The sequence below is a fragment of the Poromitra crassiceps genome (genome assembly GCF_964638095.1).
Source record: "Poromitra crassiceps genome assembly, chromosome: 11".
Lineage (NCBI taxonomy): Eukaryota > Metazoa > Chordata > Actinopteri > Beryciformes > Melamphaidae > Poromitra > Poromitra crassiceps.
Window position 1 is genome coordinate 30,455,876 of NC_139643.1, and position 26,673 is coordinate 30,482,548.

General features: G+C 44.1%; 1 protein-coding gene across 1 annotated transcript in view; it reads left to right on the forward strand.

Annotated features, from left to right (window-relative positions):
* Nucleotides 1-10,211: 10,211 nt before the first annotated feature.
* Nucleotides 10,212-26,673, forward strand: part of col9a1c (collagen, type IX, alpha 1c) — a gene marked incomplete at its 3' end in the record, with an annotated part of 33,194 nt that continues 16,732 nt past the window's right edge. Inside the window, exons 1-13 of the mRNA XM_083645729.1 lie at nt 10,212-10,287; nt 15,016-15,087; nt 16,142-16,271; nt 18,028-18,424; nt 19,311-19,391; nt 21,626-21,643; nt 23,156-23,245; nt 23,440-23,475; nt 24,147-24,218; nt 24,748-24,792; nt 24,904-24,939; nt 25,333-25,356; nt 25,804-25,857. Of these exons, the coding sequence (XP_083501855.1) occupies nt 10,224-10,287; nt 15,016-15,087; nt 16,142-16,271; nt 18,028-18,424; nt 19,311-19,391; nt 21,626-21,643; nt 23,156-23,245; nt 23,440-23,475; nt 24,147-24,218; nt 24,748-24,792; nt 24,904-24,939; nt 25,333-25,356; nt 25,804-25,857 (1,119 nt within the window). The 5' untranslated portion in view covers nt 10,212-10,223. The remainder of the gene's footprint in view (nt 10,288-15,015; nt 15,088-16,141; nt 16,272-18,027; nt 18,425-19,310; nt 19,392-21,625; nt 21,644-23,155; nt 23,246-23,439; nt 23,476-24,146; nt 24,219-24,747; nt 24,793-24,903; nt 24,940-25,332; nt 25,357-25,803; nt 25,858-26,673) is intronic.

Below are 26,673 nucleotides of genomic sequence, written 5' to 3' on the forward strand. Positions count from 1 at the left end.
CCGACTTTGATATGAGGAGCTGAGCTGAGAACCCCGGGTTCGATTCCGCCTACTACACTAAACAATAAAACGTCTCCGAAGGGGAGGTAGTGTAACTACTACTTCAACCCGGGTTAAAGGAGTGTACGCTGGCCCTTGGCCCCCTTTTTTTTTTTAAAGTTGCATCATACAGTAGGCACTATAGGCAGCAGCATATGGGCATTGCAGGTGAGTCCGTGATTGTGATCAGAGCAGGGTTTACAGAACACAATGTACAAAGTAACCCACATTATTAAATTGAATGCAAGGTGACACTTTAGCCTACTTGAAGTGCATGAGATGCATTGCGAGTGGAATCATGATATTAACCTCACCTAGAGTTGTGACCAACACTGACAAATCAGAATAGGGGTAGCCTATCAGACATATCTTTATGGAGTAAAATACCAGTAACCACTAGGCTACCTGATTCCCCTATGACTGCAGATCTGTGTTGATATTTTGTCTAGGAACCCCATCTAAGAAGATCATTGTTGTAAGTTATGATTTAATGTAGAATCCCATAATGTTCATCATTGATTGTCAAAAAAAAAAAGATGGACCCTAATTTATAGCCTGGTCACGTGAACTCATCACATTCTGTTTCATTCTGCCAGACCGTCTGGCCTCCACCCCGATGTGGGCTCTTTCAGCTACCACAATGCGGACGTGCCAATCAGGGACCTGCCTCGCAGTTGACATCGTAACTGGACAATCAGGTACGCCGCTGGCAAAACAGTAATGGCTGCCTCCATGGCTCTCAGGCTGGAGCAGTAACGTCAACTTAAATTTTCATTGAGTTTAAAGAGCCATAAGTGCAGTTATTGCAGTAATAGACTCATTAACAACTGTGCACTCAGAGAGTGTGCAGACCTCCGCCAAGGCCAATACACCACTCTGCAGTTATCAATTAAACAAGAACAGGAGTAGCTATGCAACAGCGGAATTTTTCCGGCGGAAAATATTTTTTCGTCGTTTTTCTGAGTGGATTTGGATTTCACTGGATGACGCTGATTGGCTGAAGAACTGCTTGGCTACTTCCACCCACTGAAATGACTGCGCACAGCACGGAGTACAGACGGATCCACAAAACAAAACAGAATGTGAGTTTACGGATCCGGATGGTTTTAACCAGGCTACCTAATTTAGTCCACATAGGACCACAAATCCCTATTTGTCTCTCGGACCCAAATCGGAGAATATTTTTAATGTTAGATATGATTTCATAACAGCTGGATTCGCGTGAGATCACAATCACATGACAAATTCATCTTGCCGTGCTCCAATCTATTGATTTGAATCTGAACCACCAGTGGTTTACACCAATCAGCATCCTATGAGGCAGCTACAGGCGGGCTTTGGTGTGACGCCAGCGAGAAGCGAGCCCAATCAGATGCCATGCATTTTTTGAAAGTGCCTGCCCTTTGAAACGGTTTCCCGAGTGACTCATTGCCAGATGGTTATTATGTGAAAACAAACCATCTGGCAGTGTCAGCCACGGCATGGCACAGCTGGATCAGTAACACTACTGCCTCACAGCAAGAAGGTCCCAGGTCCATTCTGTGTGGAGTTTGCATGTTCTCCCCATGATCCTGTGGGTTTCCACTGGGTGCTCCGATTTCCTCCCACCGTCAAAAGATGTGCATGTTAGTGCTAATACTCCTGTCAGTGCCGCTGACCAAGGCACTGGCAATCAAACTAGAGTTGGTCCCTGTGCGCTGCACTGCAGCTGCCCACTGCTCCTAGTTCTAGGAAAGTTCCTAGTAGAGTATGGGGTCAAATGCAGAGGATGATTTTCCCCACGGGGATAATAAAGGATAATTACAATTTAAATTACTTTCATCCAGAATTCCATGATGATCTGTATTGTAGGTAGAGAGATAACAGATAATGGAGAGATATCAAAATATGGTAGTCATTCTTTAATTGTGCGCTTAATGGAGAGGTTTGACTTCATCATTTTGTTGTTGGGGACTGTATTCATTCTGTGTTACAATAAGCCAGCACTGTTCCTGGCAGCACTGCAATTAAATGCCATCTGTCCTGGTTAAACATATCCGTACGGGCTAGACCACGTGTCAGATAAGGCGAGATGAGGGGTTATGTAACTACAAATGCATTAAATGTCCCCATGTTGGCGTCAGTATCTGTATATTCAACAGTTTTTATCAGAGGGAGATTTGTTCACTCTATCAGCGTCTTTCATTCTTGTGTGTACACTACATTCTGTATTCAAGTGAGCCCGGTGTGGCTGTTTCCATCCTCTGTTCCCAGTTTCACCTTCCTCTTACAAATCTCAAAGTCAAATGCTGCTTTTCTCTGGTGGCGCTCTGCCATAAGCTCACAGTGTTCTTGATTAAGAGAAGAGCACTATTGATTTTATTTTTTTATTTTTTCAGACAGTGGTTGTGGCCAAGATGACCATACAGTCGTCTTGAAAAACTTAATTGGAGCCGCACACATCTGGCGGACATCGTGCTGAACACACCCACGTCTCGTCGGGCCATAATGGAGGTCAGCTCTTAGGCATCGTCGCTGAGAAGCCTATGCTGAGAACAGCTGGTTGGCATTTCTAAATGTGCAGTTTGTCCGTCTCAACAGAATTCCAAATGGTTCATTTGTGTGCTGTTTGACTGGGGACTGATCATTTTGCCACCGATAAATCAGAACTATTTTGCGTTTCAAATCCACCTTATCAGACATGGCTACCGTTGTGTCGACCTACTTGTTTACTATTTTTCATACCGTTTTAAAACATGGTACGTATACATGTATATGGTTATGGCTGGTATGTCACAGTCTCACAGACTTTAATATTTTGTGTTACGTATAACAGACTTTGTTATGCTTAAGTGGTGTGATCGTGGTACACCACCATGAAAGACACAATCAATCAATCATGGGAACAACATTTTTACTGAAATTAGGTATTCACTTGCATTATCCGAGTTTTACATTTAAATTTATTTTTTTTATTTTTAGCATACAATGGACCTCAATGATGGTGCCAGCTTCTATACAACCACAACCTACCAGAATGCTATGGTCCCACTCAATCCAGGTGAACCACATTGTAACTTTGTGAGCTTTTTTTTTTTTTTTACTTTGTGAGCAAACTATTTTGAGATTTTCCCAATATTGTCATGCTGTACATTAACTCGAGGGCCCTGCTGTGTGTGACTCTATAGGTCACAAGTGTGCTAGTCATGGGACCTGCTGCCGTGTGGATGAACAATCACAACTTGTTTTCCCTTTCCCCCGGGCCGTCTGTGCGACCTGTGCCTGCCCCGGCCTGCACTCTCATCGAAAGCACGAGCTCTCAATTTTCTCCTCTGGACACATGATCTCTCTCCCTCTCTGGGTCACTCTGAGGGGACCCAGTCACTCGATCATGTTTCCCTCACAGCCGAAAACCCTCTCAGATCAGCATTGTGGTGTAGCTACAAAAGCGCCATCGATCCGCGCAATACGATACACATACAAATATCTCATCCTTGACCTTTTATATTATTGCTTGTAGCGAGTTGCAGAGTATCGGATGGCCGCAAGGTTACTGATCCTCAACGGCATGTGATGATGATCATCTTGTATTTGATTTCGTGTAGTACCGAGACTTCTCACAGCACCTGCCAGGATCAATAACAGCAGACACACAGGGAATACAGTCTTGTGAATGAAGATACTGAGGGCGTCCGGCTAGTGCAGCGGTATATTCCCCTGCTCAACATGAGGGTCGCGGGTTCGAGCCCCTGTGTTGTTACCTCTGGCTTAGTCGGGCATCCATACAGGCACAATTGGCAGTGTATGCGGGTGGGAAGCCAGATTAAGGGTAGGCCTATGTGTCCTGGTCGCTACACTAGCACCTCCTCTGGTTGGTCAGGGCACCTGTTCGCGGGGGAGGGGGACTGGGGGGAATAGCGTGATCCTCCCACACGCTACGTCCTGCAGGTGAAACTCCTCGCTGTCAGGTGCACATGTATCGGAGGAAGCATGTGCTAGACTACAACTCTCTCCAGATCGGCAGAGGGGGTGGAGCAACGACCGGGACACCCTAACAGGGAAGTGGCCAGGCCAAGTTTTTTTAAAAACAGGGGGGGGAAACCCCCCCAAAAAACAATAAACAAAAGTGATGAAGATATTGAACAGCATAAAGGTCTATGGTATGCACGCTCATATGTCCAAGTCAAAGTGGTCATTATGCTCCAGGATACCAGTGGTTTTCTTTTCTTCTTCTTTTTTTGCAGTTTTAGATCAAAACTGCATTTCCTTTAAAGCAGGTGTTGCAATGATTGTACAGCATGCATCAATGACTTCTGCTTAGTGTGGATAGATCTGTCCACGGGCAAAGTGTTTTTCGACACCTCAAAATGGCAGCGTACTATTACAGTGTTTCTCAATGAGGGGTCCAAGGAGCACCAGGGGTCCTTCAGGGGCTTCCAGGCAAATTGATGAATTGTTAAACTTCTGCATTATTTCATTTAGAATAAGTTAAAACACTTAGAGAATGTAGAAGAATGACTGTGATCATAGCTTCACTATCTCTCTACCTAATGCAGATAGTCACGGAATTCTGGACAAAATCATTATGTAAAAATATTTGCATATTTCGGTCCAAGACACAACATCTCATCAAATGGGAGTTCAAGGCCCAACTGCCGGCTCCGATATGAAAAGGATGAGAATCACTGCTATAGAAAGTGGCAACTCTTTTTTGAGGTGGATGAGTAAGTCGATGTGCCTGCACAGTTTAGCAAATAACATCTGGGCGATGAAGGATGTGACAGCATGTTTTGCGAATTGGGCTATACTTTGAATTTTATGTATTTTTCTCCAAGCAATCAGTAGACTTGAGACAAGAAATTGATCAGACTCGTTGACTCAACAGATCAAAAGTCATATCCCGTCATGATATTGCATAAGATGCAGGATGCGTAAACAGTATGTCTGCCTGAGGAGGTGCAGCTAATGACAAGGCTTTCTCCATGTCAACACTACAGGCCCACGTGCATTCTTCACAGCCAGGAACACGCCTGATTATGAAATCCACATTTCATCACTCACTGACTGGTCCTTCCCTATCCTGACGATAATTATTATGAGAATTACATACAGCCGACACATGTCATTAGGAGGCCCCTTAAAGAAGAAGGAGGTGGGGGAGCACGGAGGGCCCAGAGGCCTCCACATCTAAGTGTTGGTAATAAAATGGAGCCGCCACCTCCTGAGGAACTGCTGGCCAATGGGAACCCGACGAGCTAACTTTTATGTGGCCCTCAGAAAAAGCTTGAGCATCCCCTGCACCGGCTCTCTCGCAGTCAGTCAGTCCTCAACATGCGCAGGTAGGACTGACTTCAAGGGGGGAAATTTTCCTGTGTCGGTGGCTCTCCTTCTGCTCCTCGGTCTCACCCACTGCTCCTCGGTCTCACCCACTGCGCCCCACTGCCCAGCCCCCGTGTGTGTCCCGTCGCGGAAGGGAGTCAAACATGGCCTTCCACAGCTCCAACTCGACAAGGTAAATCTCTCAGGCTGAATCATTTGTACTGCTCGTCCATTAACAGTCTCTTAAACTTTGTCAATGCGGAGACACTTCAGGGTGTAATAATGCACGATACCGTATTGTATCTTTTTATTTATTTTTGCAGATATCCGATATGTCAATATTTTCCAACTTTTTTGGCCGATTGCCGATAATGATATGCACACACTTTTTTTTTCACCTATAATTTCAGAGAACATCAAGTCTCTCCTGTTGTGGAATTAACACATTATTATGCCTAACTGTGCCGATATCAGCATGCTTCCCTAAACGCAGCCTTCTGGTGATTCAGTGGCGTTGCGGGTGCAATAAGATATTTCCATAGATTAAATAAGCTGTCTGCTGGTGGGCATTTTTCAACAAGAGGAGGGAATAAACACTCTGTCTTGAGCCTTACATTTCAGGCTTCTGCTCTTTAGCCCTGCAGTGCAAGGCTCGAAAACACACACATGTAGTAGCATGTAGTGGCTAAACACGCATTTATCGCTCAAAGCTTCGTCCCGGGATTTTATCAAATGACCGACTAACTGATTAAAGAGTTTCATTCATATGGCTGAGTGCTTTGTCGAGCAGTGATCCAGACAGCTTGGGTAATTAAGACAAACGAGCGCACAGAAGTCACGCCAGGAGCGCTGGCTCGCTCTCGGCATTCGGGGGGGGGGGGGGGGGGGGGGGGTGGCGGCACCTAAGGGACATCATTATACGGGTGCTCCTGGAGATGGAACCTGTCAGAGATGCAAAGTGCTGACAGATGTCAGGGGGGCTGAAGTGGATGGCATGCCATTACCTAATTCATTTGACTGATTGATTACATGGCTGGAAAATGAAGATGTCATTATGTCTTAAGATCGCGGATGCAAGCAGCCGAAATGGGTTTTCTCAGGTGGGTGGCTGGCATCTCCCATAGGGATAAGGTGAGAAGCTCAGTCATCCGTGAGGCACTCGGAGTAGAGCCGCTGCTCCTTTGAGTAGAAATGAGCCAGTTGAGGTGGTTCGGGCATCTGGTAAGGAGGATGCCACCTGGTCACCTCCTTAGGGAGGTGTTCCAGGCACGTCCAGCTGGGAGGAGACCACGGGGCAGACCGAGGGCTAGGTGGAGAGATCCACGCTGGCCTGGGAACGCCTCGGGATCCCCCAGTCAGAGCTGGCTAATGTGGCCAGGGAAAGGAAAGTTAGGGGTTTCCTGCTGGAACTGCTACATCCATGACCGGATCACTGGATAAGTGGTTGAAGATGATGATAGGGATGATGATGACCTCCTAACTTCTAATTTACTCAGGCTTTACTTGTTTCTAATTTATGGAAATGTCAAAAAATGAAAATGTCACATATACTCAAAATGATTATTTTACTTTCACTTATTTAACAAGGCTCGAGCAAAGTTCTCTTCAATTTGTGCAAAAGGCAAAACAATTATGCTCTCTCACTCCGCACTTTACTCGAGCCTTTCCAGATCAATCCGTCCTCAGATGGTTTGCATCACTGACAGATCTTGTGGATTTCTTTGTCTACTATATGCAAAGAACTTGATCCCCTGGCCTGTAGCTGCATCGGCTTCAATCTGAGGACAAAATGCAAATTGGAAACCCCCATAATCCCATGCATAATCCAAAGGAACCTACCTACAGGTCATTGTTGTTTTTTAATCCCTTCTTTCCCCCTCCACTCCTCCCTATTAAAATACTGTAGTATGTACAGTGGATATACTGTAGGCTATTCTATACTGAGAAATGTAATATAAGGTTATTGTGCAATATGAGCAGGGGTGTTAGTGGAGCATCACCTTTTTTATTTGTGACAGTTTACCCAGGCCTTTTAACGCTGGCATAAATCTTTATTTACTATAAATGCATAGTACAGATCATTGGTAGCATCACACTGATGTAAGTTATATGAGGATAGGGTATTTTTATTTACCACTACACTGCTGAATTATGAGCACCTGGCTTACTGTAGATAACTGGCAGTCTGTGGGAAGGAGAGGTTTGAACTTCCAGGGGTTCGGGGCTCAGCATCCCTCATCAATGATGCATTGTTGCATCAGGCTGGACTGCTGCAACACATTCTCATACCCAACGCGTATCGTACTGTATGTTATTTGTCAGAAACCCTTGGCATCACTTCTAGGCCGAAAAAGGGTGGCATCCTTCGACTCCACCGGTTACGTTCATCCGCCATTAACCTTGGTTAATTTGAAAAACAGCATGTTGGTTAATTTTCAAAATGTCACTGTGTTGGTTATATTTAGCAACTGAACTGAACTGGTGGTTGAGGTTAGGGGTATGGTTTGGGTTATTAATTGTGATTTACGGTTGAACACGCTGGTCACGAAGCGTAGCCTACACCTCCACCATTATTTGAATGCCACACACCCGTGGCGTCGATTTCAGACGTTGTGGGAGTTCTGTTGGACGTCCAAAAATGACAAAAAAAGGGTAACGTTACTTTTCGCGTCAGTATAGTGACACAGAGGGGACTTGACAAATGGTCAACATATGATGGGACGCGTTGGGAATGAGGAGGGGCTGACATGGACTGGCATGGAAGACAGCCAGCCAGCCTCGAGGACTCTGGGGATGCTCTCTTAACGTGAAGGGCATAATGTTAGTGCCCAGTGCCTCCTCTGAAGGGACCTTGCTGAGTACGCCATTAGTTATCCCTCTGACAGCACCACACACACACACACACACACACACACACACACACACACACACACACACACACACACACACACACACACACACACACACACACACACACACACACACACACACACACACACACACACACACACACTACCTTGCAAGCAACGCATATGAAATAGAAGCGCATGGTTACAGTAGGTTACACCCTCACCACCACTACCTCATTCTGTTCAACCAGAGAGCAGGCACATAGGACACGCAGCCAAGCCAAGGGAAGAGAGAGTGACAGTGGTGACTGCTGTGTTGACACGTGTAACAGTATGTAAGATCACCTGGGGATAGCTGTATGGCTGTTCATATCATTTATCATCCACTGTCTGTCCCTCAGTGTTACTGTGTGCAGACATACAAACATGACTAGAGCAGAGCAGAAACAGGTATACAGTAAGCCTATAGAGCAGTGGTTCTCAGGGGTAATGGACTGAGGTCCTGGGGGGGGGGGGGGGGGTTCCTAAAACATGTAAAAGCAAAAATCTTATTATGGGACAAAAGCTTATCAAATGGGGGTCCTTGGTCTCATTTGTGTCAATTTAGGGGTCTTTGACATAAAGTTTGAAAACCACTGTAGGCTAAATAGAGGATAAATTCACAATTTACCGGAATTCGTGTATTTTACTAATTGTGTATATTATAAGTGAGTAAATGCCTGTAGGCTGTTCTCAGCCTAAGAGTCCTTAGTTACTTAGTTAGTCCTACAAACATTTGTGGGAGGCAGAGCTGCTCTGGATTGGAGGGAGAAATCATCTGATTGGTTGAGTTAAATTTCAGTGGGCGGAGCCATACAACCACATTTCTTGCTGATGCACAGTGAAAGGATAAGACAGGACAGGAGGAAGCTAATATTATGAAGCCTACTGCTGTTGTGTTGTTAGTAACTAACAAACAAACAAACATGCTTGAACCACACTAAGTTATTTAGGTTAGCTAGTTAGCCTAGCTGACCTTCCAAGTTCAACTAGCCAGCAGTAGCCATACTAGCCTAGCTAGCAAGGTAGCTAGCTAGCAAGCTGCTGACCTGAAACATGAAACCATGGCCATGAGGTAATGAAAAAGTCATTGTCATTTATATTTTTTCATTTATATGTTGACCAGAGTTCTTTAACATTCAAGTTTGCCAGCTAGCTTGTCACTACTCAAAAAAGTGCCCCACTGAGGCTTAACTCAACCGATGAGATTATTTCTGCTTCCAGAGTAGCTTGGTGTGGTGTCTGGTCTGTAGAGTTAAACACAATCTGCTGCTGCTGTTGGCTGCTGCATGATGGGACTATCTGCACTGATGATACACTAACAACAAGCAGAGTGATCCCTTTCTCTGTCCTGAGAGATGCTGGGGTTTCTTTTCCTTATCGCAGTAATGGGGGGCAGTGGTGCCCTAAAGGTTAAGGCGAGCTTGTGACCGGATCAGGTCGTCGGTTGAATCCCCGGCAGGATAAATCAGGGTGGGGAAAGTGACAGGCAGTGCTTGCCCCTCCCTCATTACCACCACTGTGGTGCCCTTGTGCAAGGCCCTTAACCCCAACCGCTCCAGTGGAGCTGCTCAGTGGCCAGCAGATCAGTCTGTGGTTGTAGCCTACTGGGCAGCTTCCAGGTGTGGATGTGTGTGTGAATGTGAACAGGGCGCTCCTGAAAAAGAGAGCAATGCTCTCAGTGAGACGGGGGGGGGGGGGGACACACACAAAAAAGTAATAAGTTGCGTTGGCTGTCTGCACTGGCATTTAGCATGCCAGTGATTTGTAATCGTCATTGTTATCGGGGGCAGGGTGGGAATGCAGAGCCAATACATTTTTGAAAGAGTGGCTTATGCTTGATCTCTGTAGATAGAGATCAACTGAAAAGTGGTGTGATGTTGGATTGATTCAGACGGGGAAGTGAAGAACCTGGAAGTGATGTAAACATGTAGAGGAATGACCGAATGCTGACCTTCTCCATCTCTCCTGCACAGAAAGCAGCCATGGCGTCTGGCCATGTCGGCGTGCCCCTCTGTCTGTATGGCTCTGCTGTCTCTCCTGCTTGCTCCGGCACTTGGACGTAAGTGACCCACAGCACAATGCATCACCATACATGAATATATGAATGCCGCAATTGCTCCAGATCTGTTTGCCAAATAACCCCCCCCCCCCCTCCCCCCCCATGTTGACTGTTCCAGTGAGGTCATTCGCTTTATCAAAACTCACAAAAGGGAAAGCCAAAAATAGCTGTGTCTGCCGGTCTGCTTTCGTGAGATTAAATCCGATTAAATCTCCTTCTGATAATCATGACGACAAGCCCGTCCTAGAGGATGAACATGCAGCAGTGCACGCATGCTACCTCATGGAAAAACAGCCCGTCCTCACAAGGAAAACGACAGCCCGGCTCTATTTTCACGGTGGTTAAAAACGACAGATGTTAATGAATGCACCCTCGTGCGTTGTGTGACTAAGTGCATGCGTGCAGTGCACACGCTTCGGGAGCTGTAACCAGGAAGTACAGTAGTGGTGACCTCTGGCGGTCTTTAACGTAGTGACAAAAGCCCTGTTCAAAACCGGTCCCTGTTACAGAAATAGTGGACTATATAGTGTGTTGGCCATTTTGTACTAGTGTCCGAATTCTCAACTGGGGGCAGTGGTGCCCTAAAGGTTATGGCGAGCTTGTGGCCCGGAGGGTCGTCGGTTCAATCCCCGGCAGGATAAATCAGGGTGGGGAAAGTGACAGGCAGTGCTTGCCCCTCCCTCATTACCACCACTGGGGTGCAAGGCCCTTAACCCCAGGCTGAATTCTCAACTGTTAATTTGATTGACTATATAGTCCACTATAAAATACCCACAATGCACTGCAGTTTCTAGTGAACAGAGAATGTACCCGACACTTTCTCCCATATACCACAATGCAATGCTGTCATGTTTACAAAGGAGAAGAAGAGTGATGTAGTGTCCGAAACTCATTGCCCATATAGTTCACTATTACTGTATGATAAACACCAGAGCCGTGTAGATAGAAGAGTCCCGACATCTCCATTCACTCCAATGGACCAGTTTTTTTTTACTCTCAAGAGTTCCAGGAAGTAAGGTACTGGATTCAGCAGCACTGTCGAGTTGCAGCAAAATAGACAGTTTGTGTTGTACTCTGAAAGGGTTTTTCATCCCTTTAATCAAATTGTACATTATCAGCTTTATTTTAGCATGCAAAAGTAGCGCGAGACCCATTCCTGGCTGTTCATTGGCTAATGAGTCTCGCATGTTGGTCCTCCGCAGATGCCTCTCTCTCTCTAGAGGACACTAATAAACACCACATGGAGAATAGTGAACCATTCCGAACACGGTCAATGTGTTATTGAAGTAGGTTGCTCTGTCGCTGACACATAAGGGAGTAGGGGCGGGGTAGGAGGATCGGTAGCTTTCGTCGTCAGAGACCCGGTTCGTGCCTCGACAAGTTCCATTTTTTAACCATAACCCTAACCTTAACCAAGTTGTTTTACTTGCCTAAACATAACCAGGAAAGGTGAGCGTTTTCAACCGGGAAACGCGGCGCCGAGCACTGAACCTGTCCCGCCGTCACCACTGGGCCGGGTCGAGTCTCTCCTGCTTGACCGGAGTCATTGGGAAATAGACCTATCCTGTCGTTTAGGTATCGAGGGCGTGTTGAGGGAAACACGTGCACACAGAGGAAACAAACAGTGTTTTAGATACTGCGACAAAGACACAGCGCACGTGTGCGTGTGCACGTGACGCCTTAATTGCGGTTCATCTCTCGCTCGATGCACTAATGACTGGCTCTTTGCGTGTATCGCCATGGCAGGCAGTAACTTTAACAACTTGAAGGCCGCGTGCACAGTCAGATAAGTGTTTACTGCGTAGTAAATCTGGGAGTATAAATACCGTCTCACTACCGTATCTCATTTCTCAGCAGTTATGCGGGATCTGCGAAAGGCTTCCAGATGTGCGGTGTTCACACAGCTCGCCCCAAATGAGCTGACTCAGGTTATTGACTGGGGAGCCCCTCCGGCCGTCCTTTCATGACTTCCAGATCCCTGTTTCACTGCGTTTGCCTTTCTCCTTCAGAGTGGGGAAAGATGGACGCTGCAGTATAGTGACACAAGGAGTGCGCCCTCTACTGGCCAACTCGATCATTCTTTCCCCAATGCCCCAAATACCTAAGTGACGGTGGAGCTTTATTTTTGAATTTCTTAGAAACTGCTACACCTATACTTAAAGGAGAGCTTCACCGAAAAAATAATGCAGATTTATTTTGCACACGATCTCACACATATCCAAAAGCTGTAAACAGTTTTTGCAGGCATTCATTTTTGTTTGACAGTTATTGAGAGTTGATTTGCATTAAGGCATTAAGGATGTCATTCATGCACAAATGACATCACTGGTCCACACACCTTAACTCAAATCAACTCTCAATAACCGTCAAACTAAATGAATGTCTGCAAAACTGTTTACAGTTTGGATATGTGTGAGGTCATGTGCAAAATAAATCAGCATTATTTTTCTGTGAAGTGTCCCTTTTAATATTGAGCGGTCTGTTCCATTAGGACATTGAGTGATTACACATTCTATCAAAGATAAGCTTTTCTGAAGTCACATATAATTTATGCTAGCTGAATTCTTTGACGGCACTGGAACAACTAGGCCGGTCTTTTGTCTTATACATTTACAAGACAGAAAAACACACCAAAATAAAATTTGATTGTTCAATCAACTGAGAAATATGGATGATGAAAAGCTTGAAAGAAAATGGTGATGTGATGTATAGCCGGTTGCAGTTTCCACCAAAGGAGACTTCCATCTTGATAAATCACTCACATACATGTATCAATAAAAAGGAAAGCATCTGACCTGCCAGTCCCAGATGCACCATCTAACATCTTTCTGATGACATTAGAAATATATGGCCTTGACTTTCTGACTCAACAGTCATGCACTCAGTCATTTATCAACATTATATTTCCATCTCCTATGACACATTTGGATCACAGGGGGGTTCTGCGGGTTCTGCATCGTCAATTCTAAACATCAAGTTGATATTAGTCTGTGTTTGTGCTTTGGAAGTATGTGACATATTAGTTATGTTAATATTAGGGTGTATTCACATCTCTAGGCTTTGTTCCGACTCAGGGGCTTAATTGATACAATTGTTGCATTTGTGCCTTGGTTCGTTTGTGTTCACACAGCCACAAATCAAACGATCCAAATAGTATTGCCAAACCTCCTGGATTGGCCAGCAGACACTCTGATAGGCTAATAGCTTCCCGGGATGCAAAAATAATTCCCAGAGATTTTCTATGACTATAAGAATGCGTTTTGTTAGACCTACATCAGGCTACGTCGGGCGTGCGCCATGCGAGGAGAGAGAGAGAGAGAGAAAGAAAGAGGGAGGGATCAGGAGATAGCCTATTTAGACTATCTATCGGGAATTTGGAGATAGAAGATCAAAGACCGTCTGCTATTACTATCACGGAGACTTCAGAGGATTACGCATACAGTATGAACACCTGTCCTGTCAGGAATAATATATTAATAAATAATTTAATAATAGCCTACGGACATTTCAAGGGAGACATGCGATCACTCTGATTGTCTGATTGAACCAGACAATCTTATCACAAAGAAGGCTGGCTCTGATTACCACAACTTGTTTTTATTTATACCAGATAAGTTGATCGAGTTCAAACTGCTGATGTGATGATGTAAAAATCCCCAAAAGTTTATTCATGCAAACGCTAGTTTCACAAGTCGCCAAAACAGGATGTGAATGAAGATGTTGTTTTTAAACGATAAAAATGCTTGTTCTTCAGGCCATTACGCACAGGGCAGCTGACTACGGCAGCTGGTTTATCCAAAAATGCGCACTGTTTCCTGCAGTTGTGTCAGATCGAGGTCGGATCACATTCTCACCACAAACGAACCGCACCAGAGTTCATTTAAAGCGGACCGAGACCACCCTTTCTTGGCGATCTCGGTCCGCTTGTTTTGTCCCGCATCCGAGTGCGATTGCTGTGTTCACACTGCCCCAAACGAACCGCACCAAGGAGGAAAACGCTCTCTGTTTCGGAACAACTGCTCCAAACGAGATAGGTGTGAATACACCCTTAGTCTATGTTTGTGCTTTTGAAGTACTAAGGCTCACCCACTGCACATACTCAGCTCAGCTGCTGCATGGCCTCGCCTGCTCTATTGGCATGCGCAGTGCACAATTGTTCAACTGAGTGACCATCACTGATGACATCATCGTGTGCTCGAGTGACATCACTGATGATGTCATAGACATTGTGACATCATCAGTGACATCTTTACTGACCAAAATCATCACAAATCTCACAATGACATCATCGAGTGCTCGAGTGGCATCACTGACAAATCTCACCATGTGGGACAAAAATCGCAGACAGAGAAAAAGACAGACAGAACCATTTTACTCCCTTTTATATAAAAAAGAAGATGTGACATAATAGTTATGTTGATATCTGTCTGTTTGTGCTTTTGAAGTATGTGACATATTAGTTAGGTTGATATCAGTCTGTTTGTGCTTTTGAAGTATGTGACATAATTATGTTGATTGATTTGTGCTTTTGAAGTATGTTACGTATTAGTTGTATAAGAAACTCAGATTGTGAGGATCATATTCGAGACCTTGCTTTCTCCCTTGTATCTGTCATCTGAGGGCTTCAGCTGAATGAAACTGAATGGTAATGTATTGCATTTGTCAAATTCCACAATAAGCTTGCACAATAAGACTTTTTCCCCTCTGCTTCTTGTTTTGCTTTACCAGAGCTAGATCTCAACCGATTGGACGGCGATACTGTCTGCCCACCAATGAGAAATGGACAAGATGACCTTCCAGGTGAAATATGCTTCACTGATAGTCTCACCTTGGGGAATATTGAGCTGTCGTTGCGGTACATTATATTCCAATGAAACGAAAAACAGCAGCTGTAGCCGTTGTCAAACCATTAACCCCCGTCTTGAAAATCCCTAAAAAGAGAAAGTAGACTATCCCAAAGAAGCCGGTGACTTTAATTAGTTGAACAGGGTGGGCTGCCGAATGCCTCAAGACACCTTTAGGTCTCAAATGAGGCAAATAAAATGTTCCACTTGAGCCTGACAGAATTTTAGTTGGAACAATTCGAAACTCAGCAAGACTGTAAATTGCTCACCAGCATTGGCTCCCTCAAAGCAGCTGCACATGTTGGGCTCTGTGGCTGTGGGGTGGGAGGCGATCAGAAGGAACCTATCTGGTGGGATTCTGTTGTTCTGCCTGTTCTTTCATCGTAATAGCTTGTATGCTGCCAAGATATCATCTAACGGCCCACTGCTTTGTTTTGATTTCTTCTTCTTGTTTGTGGTGTGTGTGTGTGTGTGTGTGTGTGTGTGTGTGTGTGTGTGTGTGTGTGTGTGTGTGTGTGTGTGTGTGTGTGTGTGTGTGTGTGTGTGTGTGTGTGTGTGTGTGTGTGTGTGTGTGTGGCCATGGATAATTCACATTGTCAGGGATGTGATTCCAGCCAACAGAAACAACATAATAATCCCTGTTATGTCATTGTTATATCATAACTAAAAAATTACATGAATAATGCTAATACAGTAATAGTGCTAATGCTAATAACGGTAATACTAACACTATTAATACCACAACTAAACTAGCCACATCTACACTGTATCAACATCTCAAAGTATGCTTAAATAATAATAATAGTAATACTGATATTGCTGTTGTTGTTTTTGTTGTTGTTGTTGTTGTTGTTATTACTGTAGTAGTAGTGACAGTATTCTTGTTTTTGTTGATTTCTTTCATTATATGGCGATTATCTTTGTTTTTATGATTATAATTACAGAATATTGCACATAATCATTATCACCATCATGGTCGTGTACATCATGTTCTCTCTCTGCCCGTTTAGGTTTTGATCTGATCACCCAGTTCCAGCTGGATGTGATCCCTCTGAAAGGCGTGAGGAAGGTGGAGGGCTCCACTCCGACCCAGGTGGCGTACCGACTCGACAGGGAGGCCAACTTCCAAATTCCAACCAGGTAAGTACAGTAAAGATGGAAAAAAAAGAAGAAGAAGACACACAAACGTCGGAAAGGAATGGTCTCTGATGCAGGTGTTACATTATTACAGGTCCCACACAGATGTTATTATTGCATGGCCAGCAGCATATAATTGGGGAGAGAGAAACATGCCTGAGCCTATGTGGCATCTCTCAGAGACAAGGGTGGGGTAAACGTGCATGTACTCTAGGGCCCACTTGAAGCCATCTTTACATCTCCAGGAAATACATAAAGACATGATGTCATCACGTGCGCTCCCTCTCCATGATTTATCTCCTCTTGTATGGATCCATTAAAAGGTTTACAATGAAGAAAGACTTCAATAGAGCCTTCCTGTGAGGCGTTTCCATAACCCCCCCCCCCCTCCCCCCAACCGCCACACCGCCCCGAACACACACACACACACACACACACACACACACACACACACACACACACACACACACACACACATGAATTGTGCAGCAAATAAAAGGTTAGTGATCAAGCGAGTGCAGGATCAAAATAAAGCCATTGCACTGTATTTACCAAATTACCATATTACCCGAGTGCGAAGCATGCCGGAGGGAGCGTGCACATGCAGGTTACGACATGAGCACTTCATGGTGCCTCCCAGTGGGTCTGGTCTGTTGTGTCCAATCCTTTTCCAGCAGGGCCGTTTTGTCAGAAGCCGTTATGTAACTCGTCTGTTGGCACCCTGCGCCCACTCAGGGCCCACTGTCGCACCGGATGTAAATACACGTTTATTTCCCCGGGAGTCGGGTGGCGGGAACGGGGCTTTGAAGTCTCGTCGTGGGCCAGAAGGCTTTAGCCACAGTCTGTCTCTCTTTCTACTTAAAATGTCTGAATGGGAGAGTTTGTCACCTCAGGCAGAGACAAAGAGTGGTCTTCGTTTCGTTTTATTGGGTAACAGGAAACTTTTTTTTATTGCTGCACCTTGATGATTTACAAGATGGTAAAAAAAAGAAATAGGCCGGCTGCAGCGGCCATCTCTGAATGCACCACGTGGAGAATGTGGCTCGTTAAGAACACAGGGAGCACTGGACTGTGGACGGACAAGCCTGCGTCGAGCAGGACTGGATGCAGTAATTGAACCATATTGATTGGAGCCTCTTTTACTGTGTCTGATCCGTCACATAATAGCATGTTAAAAGCAGTCCTCGCTTCTTTGAAGTGCTCTGAAGTGCTTTGAATCTAAAAGCGACTCATCGGGGAGGCTTTGACCGATAAAAGCACAGTTCCATATGCATGTGTCTCATGCTTGGTTTGATCATAAGTTGTGGAGAACCGTGTTTATGTTCTGAGCATAGCCTATGTGCAAGAAGGCCCGCTTTGGCAAAAACTTTGTAACTATGTAACCATAGTTAGGCTACTATGTGGTTTTTGAAGTTTTTTATTCAGGAACATATTGCATCAAGTTAACACTAGATGAATTGCATGTCCTTTACAGTGTAAATGTTAAAAACACAAACACAAAACTTTTGAAAAACGAGGGGTTAAAATATACAAGATCAAGTTACATCTTTTCATTTATAATTCTGCTCAGGTAGTGCATAAGTCGCAATGAAACTTTCTTAATGTGATGTATTTCCTGTTAAAAATGGATGTTGTGGTGGGATATTGTAAGTGTAAACCAATGGGATATCATTGATATCGTCTTATTTGATGGGAGGGGCGGGATTGTTAAGAAAATATAGATTTTTACCCTTCCCAACCATTTTCCTTCCCCTCTCAGGCTGAACTTCCCCCGAGGCTTCCCTGACGAGTACTCCTTCATGGTGACCTTCCGCATGATCAAGAACACGGTCAACAAGGTGTGGAACGTCTGGCAGATCGTGGACGAAGACGGCCGTAAACAGGCCGGCATGAGGCTGAACGGGGACCAGCAGGCTCTGGAGTACTTCCTGATGGGCGCCGACGGCAACCTGCAGATCGTCACCTTCCCCGGCCTGTCCGTGCTCTTCAACACCAAGTGGCACAAGGTGATGATCGGCGTGGAGCACGACCAGGTCACCCTGTACGTGGACTGCCAGCCCGTGGACCGGAAGCCCATCAAGGGCAAAGGCCCTATCAACACGGAGGGAGACACTCTCATCGGCAGACTGGACACGGACGCCGATGCCTCTGTAGTGGTGAGCGGGGGACGGAGGATGTCCCAACTCTTCTTATTGGTAGCCTGGTAAAAACCATCCTGATAAGCCGACCTCACATTCTGTTTCGCTCTACGCATCTGTCTGGACTTCCAGCCGTCCATCGATTTCAGTGGCCTTTTCGATTTCACTTGCCTTGACAGACAACTCCTTCAGCCAATCAGCGTCGCCAATTCCAATCCAAATCCACTCTGAAGAATGGGGCGAAATGACTTTCCCGCCAAGAAACTTCGCTAGTGCATACTCTTGTTCTTGTTTAATTGTTGAGTCTATTCTGCAATAACTGCACTTACCCTTATGTTTACTCTACTAACATTAATGTTACCACTCGTTGCATCAGGAGACGACATAACTGTTTTGCCAGCCCTGATTGGACGGTCACGTCATCAATTACGACGTAGTTCCTGATTAGCACGGTTACATTGTCATTTCAGGAAATCGCTGTGGGCGGCGAGAAGTCCAGACTGATACACAGAGCGAAACAGGATGTGAGGTCACATGATCAGGATGCTTTTTTACCAGGCAGGCTAGTGAAGTGGTGCTTTCTGTGAACAAACAGCGTTTCAGGTTTATGTGTGCTGAGCTCTGCTATAATTCTCGAGTGCTGCTGCCACAGCAAAGCTGCTCAGTTGGGTTCCAGCAGAATAAAATAAAACCTTAATCCTTGCAGAAAATCACAGTGGTGGAAAATCAAGCTTTTACTCACAGCCCACAGAGGGCATTGATTTAAAACTATAAAAAATGACTGCGCTGTGACCAAGCATTCGCACATTCTTTGCTCAGCTCAGATGTTACAAATCCGAAATGGAAATCAATCCCATTGTTGTGTTGCTGAACGTGCGCTATAACGCTGACGTCTCTCTTTCAGTTTGAACTCCAGTGGATGCTGATTCACTGCGACCCAAAGAGAGCCCAGAGAGAGAGCTGCAACGAGCTGCCTGCCACTGAGGTACAGTAACAAGGACTCGGATCTGCTCGGATCATCTGCTCCGGTTTGACAGTGTGGTTTTATTCAGGTTGATAGGGCTTCTAGCAGGCTCCTCTCTGCATCTGCATCTGCTGAGAGGAAACAGTGCAGAAATGCTAAGATGGGATGTAACACATGTTCTGCCAAGCACTTTCTTTTACTACTACTACACACGCACACACACACACACACACACACACACACACACACACACACACACACACACACACACACACACACACACACACACACACACACAGTGGCACCCAGGGGCTGCAGTTCACCCAAAACACATTTGGCAAGTTGGCCCATTTTACACACATTTATTGTCAGTCAGCAGATGGACGTTTTAGTTGTACAAACACGTTTAGGAGGGAGAGCTGCTCTGGAGGCATAAGTAGTCTAATTAATTGAATTAATTAAGCCTCAGTGGGTGGAGCCAAAGAACAACAGATAACTAATTGACTCACTTGAAAGGCAGGTCAAAATATAAATAAACTAGAGGACACTTGGTAGAGTGCATACCTCGGCCAACCTTTCTACAAAATTGTGTTGTGTTACGTGAATCCGTTTGGAGGTTACAGTAGGTGCCTTTTTGTGATTGGCCACACCCAATTGCCACGCCCCCTTTTGGCCAGTGCGTGTGTAAAGTTAATCTGTTCTAAATTGGCCCATGATCTACTTTTCTACAAAGTTTCATGCAAATCTGTTCACAACGTTTTTAGGTAATGCGTTATTTGGATAGAGAGTCTACAAAGTGTTTGTAACATTTCAACAGCTTATTAGTTGGCATTCAACAATTCAACTGTTTAAAAGATGTTCAACATATTATCTATAGATTATATGTGACAATTCATGAACATAGCTACATACAGTATTACACTAGGTGCAGGTGTGTGGAAGGGGAGGCAAACAGAATCTCTTTGTTGAATCTCAATTAGTAAGCTGGCTGTTAAAACAACATCTACACACAAAGTGAAAATGTTGAATTGTTGAATGTCAAGTAATGTCAAGTAATAAGCTGCTGAAATGTTACAAACACTCAAAATAAAGTGTTATCTTTTGATCTTATTCCATGTTCTTGGAAGGCCAGCAGCTCGCTAACTAGCTTACCTAGATAGCTACAGGCCTGTATGGCTAGTCAATAGATAATTTGATATGGTTGGACTGCAATTTTTCAGTTATTAGCAGAGTGCTAGGCTTCATAATACCACCTTCCTCCTCTCTTACCTCTTGTCTTTTTCACTGGCTTTAAGCCTAACGTTACTTCGCTAGAAAAACTCACTTGTTTCCACTTGAGTTTAAGTCAACAAATGAGATATTTCTGCCTCCACAGCAGCTCTGTCTCCTAAAAATGTTTGTATAACTGAAACTCCAATCTGCAGACATCTCCATCTGTAACGTCATCCATGCTGTGAAATCTACTGTAGAGATGGCTAGAGATAGATATCTAACCACTTCGGTCGTTAGGCTTGGGCAATCAATGTCTATCAAATTGGCATAATTACGATGAAACATCGCGATGAACGATGACATCACTGTTGGGGGGTTGCATTCTTATTCTGTAAAAAAGTGTACTCTTGTTCTGTTTTTAATTATTTTATTTTTTGTTATATATCTTCATCTCTTTAATTCTTTTATTTATTATACAAATGCAATGCGGAAAATTTGGATTTCAACTGCCAGAAGGATGTGACAATAAATCAGCAAGAATTTCATCTAGTCATTACAATATGAATTAATTGATTAAATCTTTCCTAAACATGAAATATTCTCAGTTACAGTAAATGTGCAGGGCAAGACATGGTGGAGGGAAAAAAAAAGATTTAAAAACAATATAACAATTAGGAATTATTTTGTGGGGCTTTAAATCACAATGAGAGAGCTCAGTGGTCGATGACTGTCGGTCATCGGCGATGGACACAACCCTGTCGTCCATGTTCCTATCTGTTTAAGAAAGGAGTATTTCCTGGCCTGGTGCGCTCTTTTAGATTCAAGAGGCTAACATTTCTGCTTCAAGCTGTATCTTTGCAGGCCTAGCCGACACTGAGAGCACACATGGGGTTTGTTGGTACTGTGGGCTCTGTACTGAAATGACAGCATGATAATGCTCCCTGCTAGGATTTTGAACAGGTGCGCTTCTGCTGACACTTTGGGTGAGGGTGGTGACTATTTTCACTAACTCTACATTTATCTGATTTCTCTTGCTTCTTCAGATGTATGCCAATGCTGAGGTATTTATTTTTCTACTCCCTTTTTTTTCTTTGTGTTTTTGAGCCAATACTACTACTTCAATGCTTTGTTGCCTAATTATCTCATGACTTTGTTCTATATCTCATGTGTGGTGGTGTTTCTGTTTGTTTGTTTGTTTGTTTGTTTGTTTCAGGGTTGTATTGGTAAATCATTAATATGTTCTTACGCTAATTAACAGTGCAACCAGGGATCATTTCAGAACATAAAGAATGTAGAGAAATAGAGAATCTAAAAGTGAAATGGCCCAAATTAGAAGCAGACACAGGTAGTCTCCAGGGTCTAAATGCAGAGACAAGAACTTACTACTTCTCCAGTGCTGAAAATAGACGAAGTTCATGGGTATTTTTATATCACATACATAAAAAGATAATATTCAGCAATCGCCCCATTTGTAGGCCATACCAGCCACTGGCCTTTTAGTCTGCTTTCAAGTTAAGTCAAGTTAAGTTAAGTCAGGTTTATTTATATAGCTCTAATTCGCAAGCATGTCTCAGAGGACTTTACAGAGGAGGGGAGAAGAGAGCGGGGGGCAGGGAGGGCACGAGAGTGGCGAGAGATGTGAGAGAAAGAAGGAAAGACAGAAAGTGAGTGGGGGAGAGAGAGAATAAAGAGAGAGGGAGAGAGCATATTTTTTTCTCCTTACCATTGCCATTTTATTTGATATGAAATATCATGACTCCAGCTAAATGGTAGGATGAGTGCTGCTTAGAGGTGTACTTAGAGGTGTGTCTGGCTTTCATGGATAAAGTGCTTAGCAGATTAGAGTCACTGTCATCTTTTAAATCATGTCTTAAAACTTAAAGAACCCCAAAAGTCAAAAATCATTTCTTCTTCGTGTTCCTACAGTTGAATCTTTGAGCTTCACTGTGCAGAATGATGTCTGTGCAGAGTTTAACACTAGAAGGCTGCATCTGCTGAAAGTGGAAAGTTTATCTGAGCTCATTGAAAAGGCCATTTTCAACAAGCATGATTCGTGACATCACGAATACTGGAGCCAATCCCTGCCCAGTATTCAGCAGTTAAAGCCCTTGTTTGTATGCTGTGATTGGCTATAGTTATGGTCTAGATAACCCTCATTGGTTGTTTTGGAATTTTATTGAAGTAGGGGAAGTCATTTTAAGGATTTTAACAAGATCATAAAACATTTTGGTGTGGGGGGAAATCCATCAGATACAAATTATTATTCAAAGTAGTATTTTATATACATACACATAAAAACATGACATTAGGGGGTCTTTAATTTTATAGACTTGCTTTTACTGTCTGTGATGATGTTTGTTCAATCATATTTAATATTATGTTTTTACCCTCTATTGTGATGCCTTCTTGTGTTTACATGTTTTAATTTATTTTAGGAGGATGTTGTTTGCTTTTATCTGATTGTTAGTTATTGGGGGGGCGGGGTTATTATCTTTATACTGTACCACTAATATCAGAGTGGTCTTCTGTGGTGCTCTGTGTCTCATGTGCTGACTGGTTGTCTCCTCTCTCAGCCGGAGAAACCAATCCAAGGCCCCCCAGGAGTTCCTGGCCCAGAGGGCCCCCGAGGGCCCCAGGGAGAGGACGGCAGAGATGGCAGAGATGTAAGTATTTCCCCCTCTATATAATGGACATAGTAGTTACTGATTTCCACTCTACTTTTTGATTGTCTAAGGCACGGAACGAGACTGAACGAAAGCAATCGTTCCCATGGAGAAAGCACCCTTAATCAAAGTACCGTATATGCTGTCTTCCTTTCTACTTTCTTTGACTTGGTTGGTTTATTCTTCCCTCGCAGGGTCTCCCAGGTTCTCCTGGCAGTCCAGGCTCAGCCGTAAGTATTAAACGCTGACTGATGTAGCTGTAAAAGACTCACATAATTAAATTTCATCGTGGGGTGTCTATGCATCATTCGCTCTTTTCTTTGTCCGTTTGTCACGCAATATCTAGCAGAATTTTGATTAAATTTGCGGGTAATGATGCACATCAACACTGTGTTTGAGCACTGGCCGAAGGGGGGATGCAGTGCTTATCAGTGGTTGAAATGGAAAATGATAACCTTGCACTCATATCTCCTACTCCGCTGGTTTAAACGACATGGGATTTGCTGCACATATCCTTGTACAACATATTGAATTTTCGTTCAGTTTTCTCTCCAACAATGCAAATAGCCCTACAAAAATGTAACGGATTTGAAATGTTTGTTACACATTCGAAACGTCTTTTCTCAGGTTTGTATAACTGGATAGTGATTGGCCCAGAGGGTGATTGCATCATGTAGGTGGTCGGCGGCATGTTAACTGTCGTTGTAGCCTTGTGCAGTCCATTTGTCATCTCCATACCCGTACACAAGCTGGAGTTGTTGTTGATCTAAATAACTGAGAGAACGAGCCACCTGTCATTGATTAAATGTTGACTGTCGCTGCCTCTGTGTCTCTTAGCAACAGTGCGGGGCGATGCAGGGGGGAGATAACTCTGCGTTTCTCTTGTTGTGTCTGTTTCCAGGGCAGCAAAGGGGAGCAGGGAGAGATCGGCCTTCCTGGACAGAGAGGCCTGCCTGGCCTAGCAGGAGCTGGTGTAGGGAACATCACTTCCTCCTATAGCTAGCTGGCACACACTGTTTATAATCTGTGCCCATACAGTGTGCCAGTGTGTGTGTGTGTGTGTGTGTGTGTGTGTGTTCTTGTACCTTCTGAGGTCCAAAGGATAGAAACATGAGACAAACCTCCAAAAGTGGGGACGTTTTAGGAGCTAGATTAGGATTTGGGTTAAGGGATCTGATTAGGTTAGGGCAAGGGGTAAGGTTACTTTAGTTTAACCAATTAATGGCCACAGTGGAATGTTATAATTTACAGCAGTACTACTGTAGCTGAGCTAAGCACAAATCCATTGACATTTTTCAAATCAGCCAAAGTACTGTATGAGGCCACAACAAGTTTTTTGAATTCTTAAAATCAAATTAATGGAATTCAAATGAAGGTTTTTGTGATTTCTTTGTGTGTGTGTGTGTGGCCTATACAATGTGAGCATTCTTCATAGTTGGTTGAAAAGTAGTTTTTGGCAGAAAGTTACAATGTTTGTGTAATTTGCTGTTATTTGTCTATAGGGATCCTCCGGCCCAATGGGTCCCAGAGGGCCTGTAGGGGAGCGAGTAAGTAGCCATTTAGACCACTTCAAAGCCCTCCAGTTGCTGCAACTGTCATATCTTCTGACCAGAGACCATTTGAACTGATTTTGATTACATTTTCTTATCTGATCACAGGGACTTCCTGGCTTTCCTGGACCACCAGGTGCTCCTGTAAGTGCACGCATCTCTCTTATCAAAGCTGCATGTATGGATACAAAGCGGATTTTCCATGTCATAATAAAGACATGTGCATGATGCAAGGGCATGTGCTGATCTTTACCCTCTCAGACTTAATTTAACACTGACAATGTTGCTGTAGTCTCGGCTCCCAGACGTTTGGTGAGCGGCGCCAACAGCGCCACCTACATAGAGACTAAGAACTGAGTCTAATGTTGCTGTGTAAAAAGATTGAATAATGGCAAACCAATGGTTATGCTGCCTACACTGTTTGATACAATAGTCTGTCTTCATTTGGACATGTATTACGTTCTCAGTATTCATAATATATCTTGATCTCTCTCCCTCCCTCCCTCTCTCTCTCTCTCTCTCTCTCTCTCTTCACAGGGCCCAGCGTCTGAAGGACCCGCTGTATGTGTTTGCTATGATTGTGTTTTTTGTTCTGTTCTACATTGAGGCTGTTTACACTTGGTTTTAAAATGCGTCTTGGGCGATCGGATCACACGTGGACAGCACTTAACACAAGTGTAGTGACAAAAATGTAAACAAAGAAACAAACAGACAGACAGACTTTCTCCCTTTTATATAATGATATGATGATGATGATGATGATGATGATAGAGCGGGGGAGTGAGATCCGACCACAAGCGGTCACTGAGACGTATTAGGAGACACATTCTAATGCCAGGTGTAAACTGACGTGCTTACATTGGAGTTATCCACTTGTGATCCGAATCACCCAAGACGCATTTAAAAACCAAGTGTAAACAGCCTCTCTGAAACCTGGTTCAAATGCCCTCATACACGGGTTACAAATGAATGTGCTGTGCCAACTGGTGTAATGTCTGTGTCTGACAGGGAGCCCCAGGGAAACCAGGCATCCCAGGAGACGAGGGAAACATCGGGCCTGAGGTCAGAGTTCAATTTTAAGATACGAGTTATAGAGGGAAAATATAATGTGAATGTGGATTACTGCTTAAGTTGGCCACCCATTGCATCAAACCCAGTGCCAGGATGAAATGACTGAGGGGGCGGTTATAACTGGCAAGGGGTCAGATAATTTTATATAGTAAAACATAGGTTATATACCCGCTATGTCTATTTCTGCACTTTTTAGCCATGCAATAGCCTCTGAAAAGCTGAATAACAACAACACACTACACACACACAACACTACTCTTTCAAAATCAAAACAAAACGTCTATTTCACAGCAGCGGTGAAATGAAGGCAGTATTAAACCTGAGTGTCCTTGTACAACGCAAAATGTCTGGAACTGTCTGGAGCACTCTCAGTCTGAACATTGGCTAAGCAAAACCATAGAATGAACGATTAGTTGACTGCAAAAATAAACCAAATAATAGCCAACCAACAGTGCCAGTAAATAAAAAAAATAAAGTGATCAGATCACGTTGTCTGTCTTTCTGCTCATATGCTGTTGCTGTGTGGGTGCAGCTCTCTCTCTCTCTCTCTCTCTCTCTCTCTCTCTCTCTCTCTCTCTCTCTTTGTCTCTTTAATTCACAACCATGAAAAGCAGGCTGATTGAACTAAAGTGATGTGTGTCTATCCACTCCATTTCAGCACCGTGGACAGCGCCGCATGACCCTATCTCTGCATGCAAACAGTCTAAACACATGACATGTCAGCCAAAGCAACAGAAAAATAAACCAGCTAAATTCTCTTACCGTTCATCAGTAGAGTTGCAGCCTCCTCCTTAAACTGATCAAACT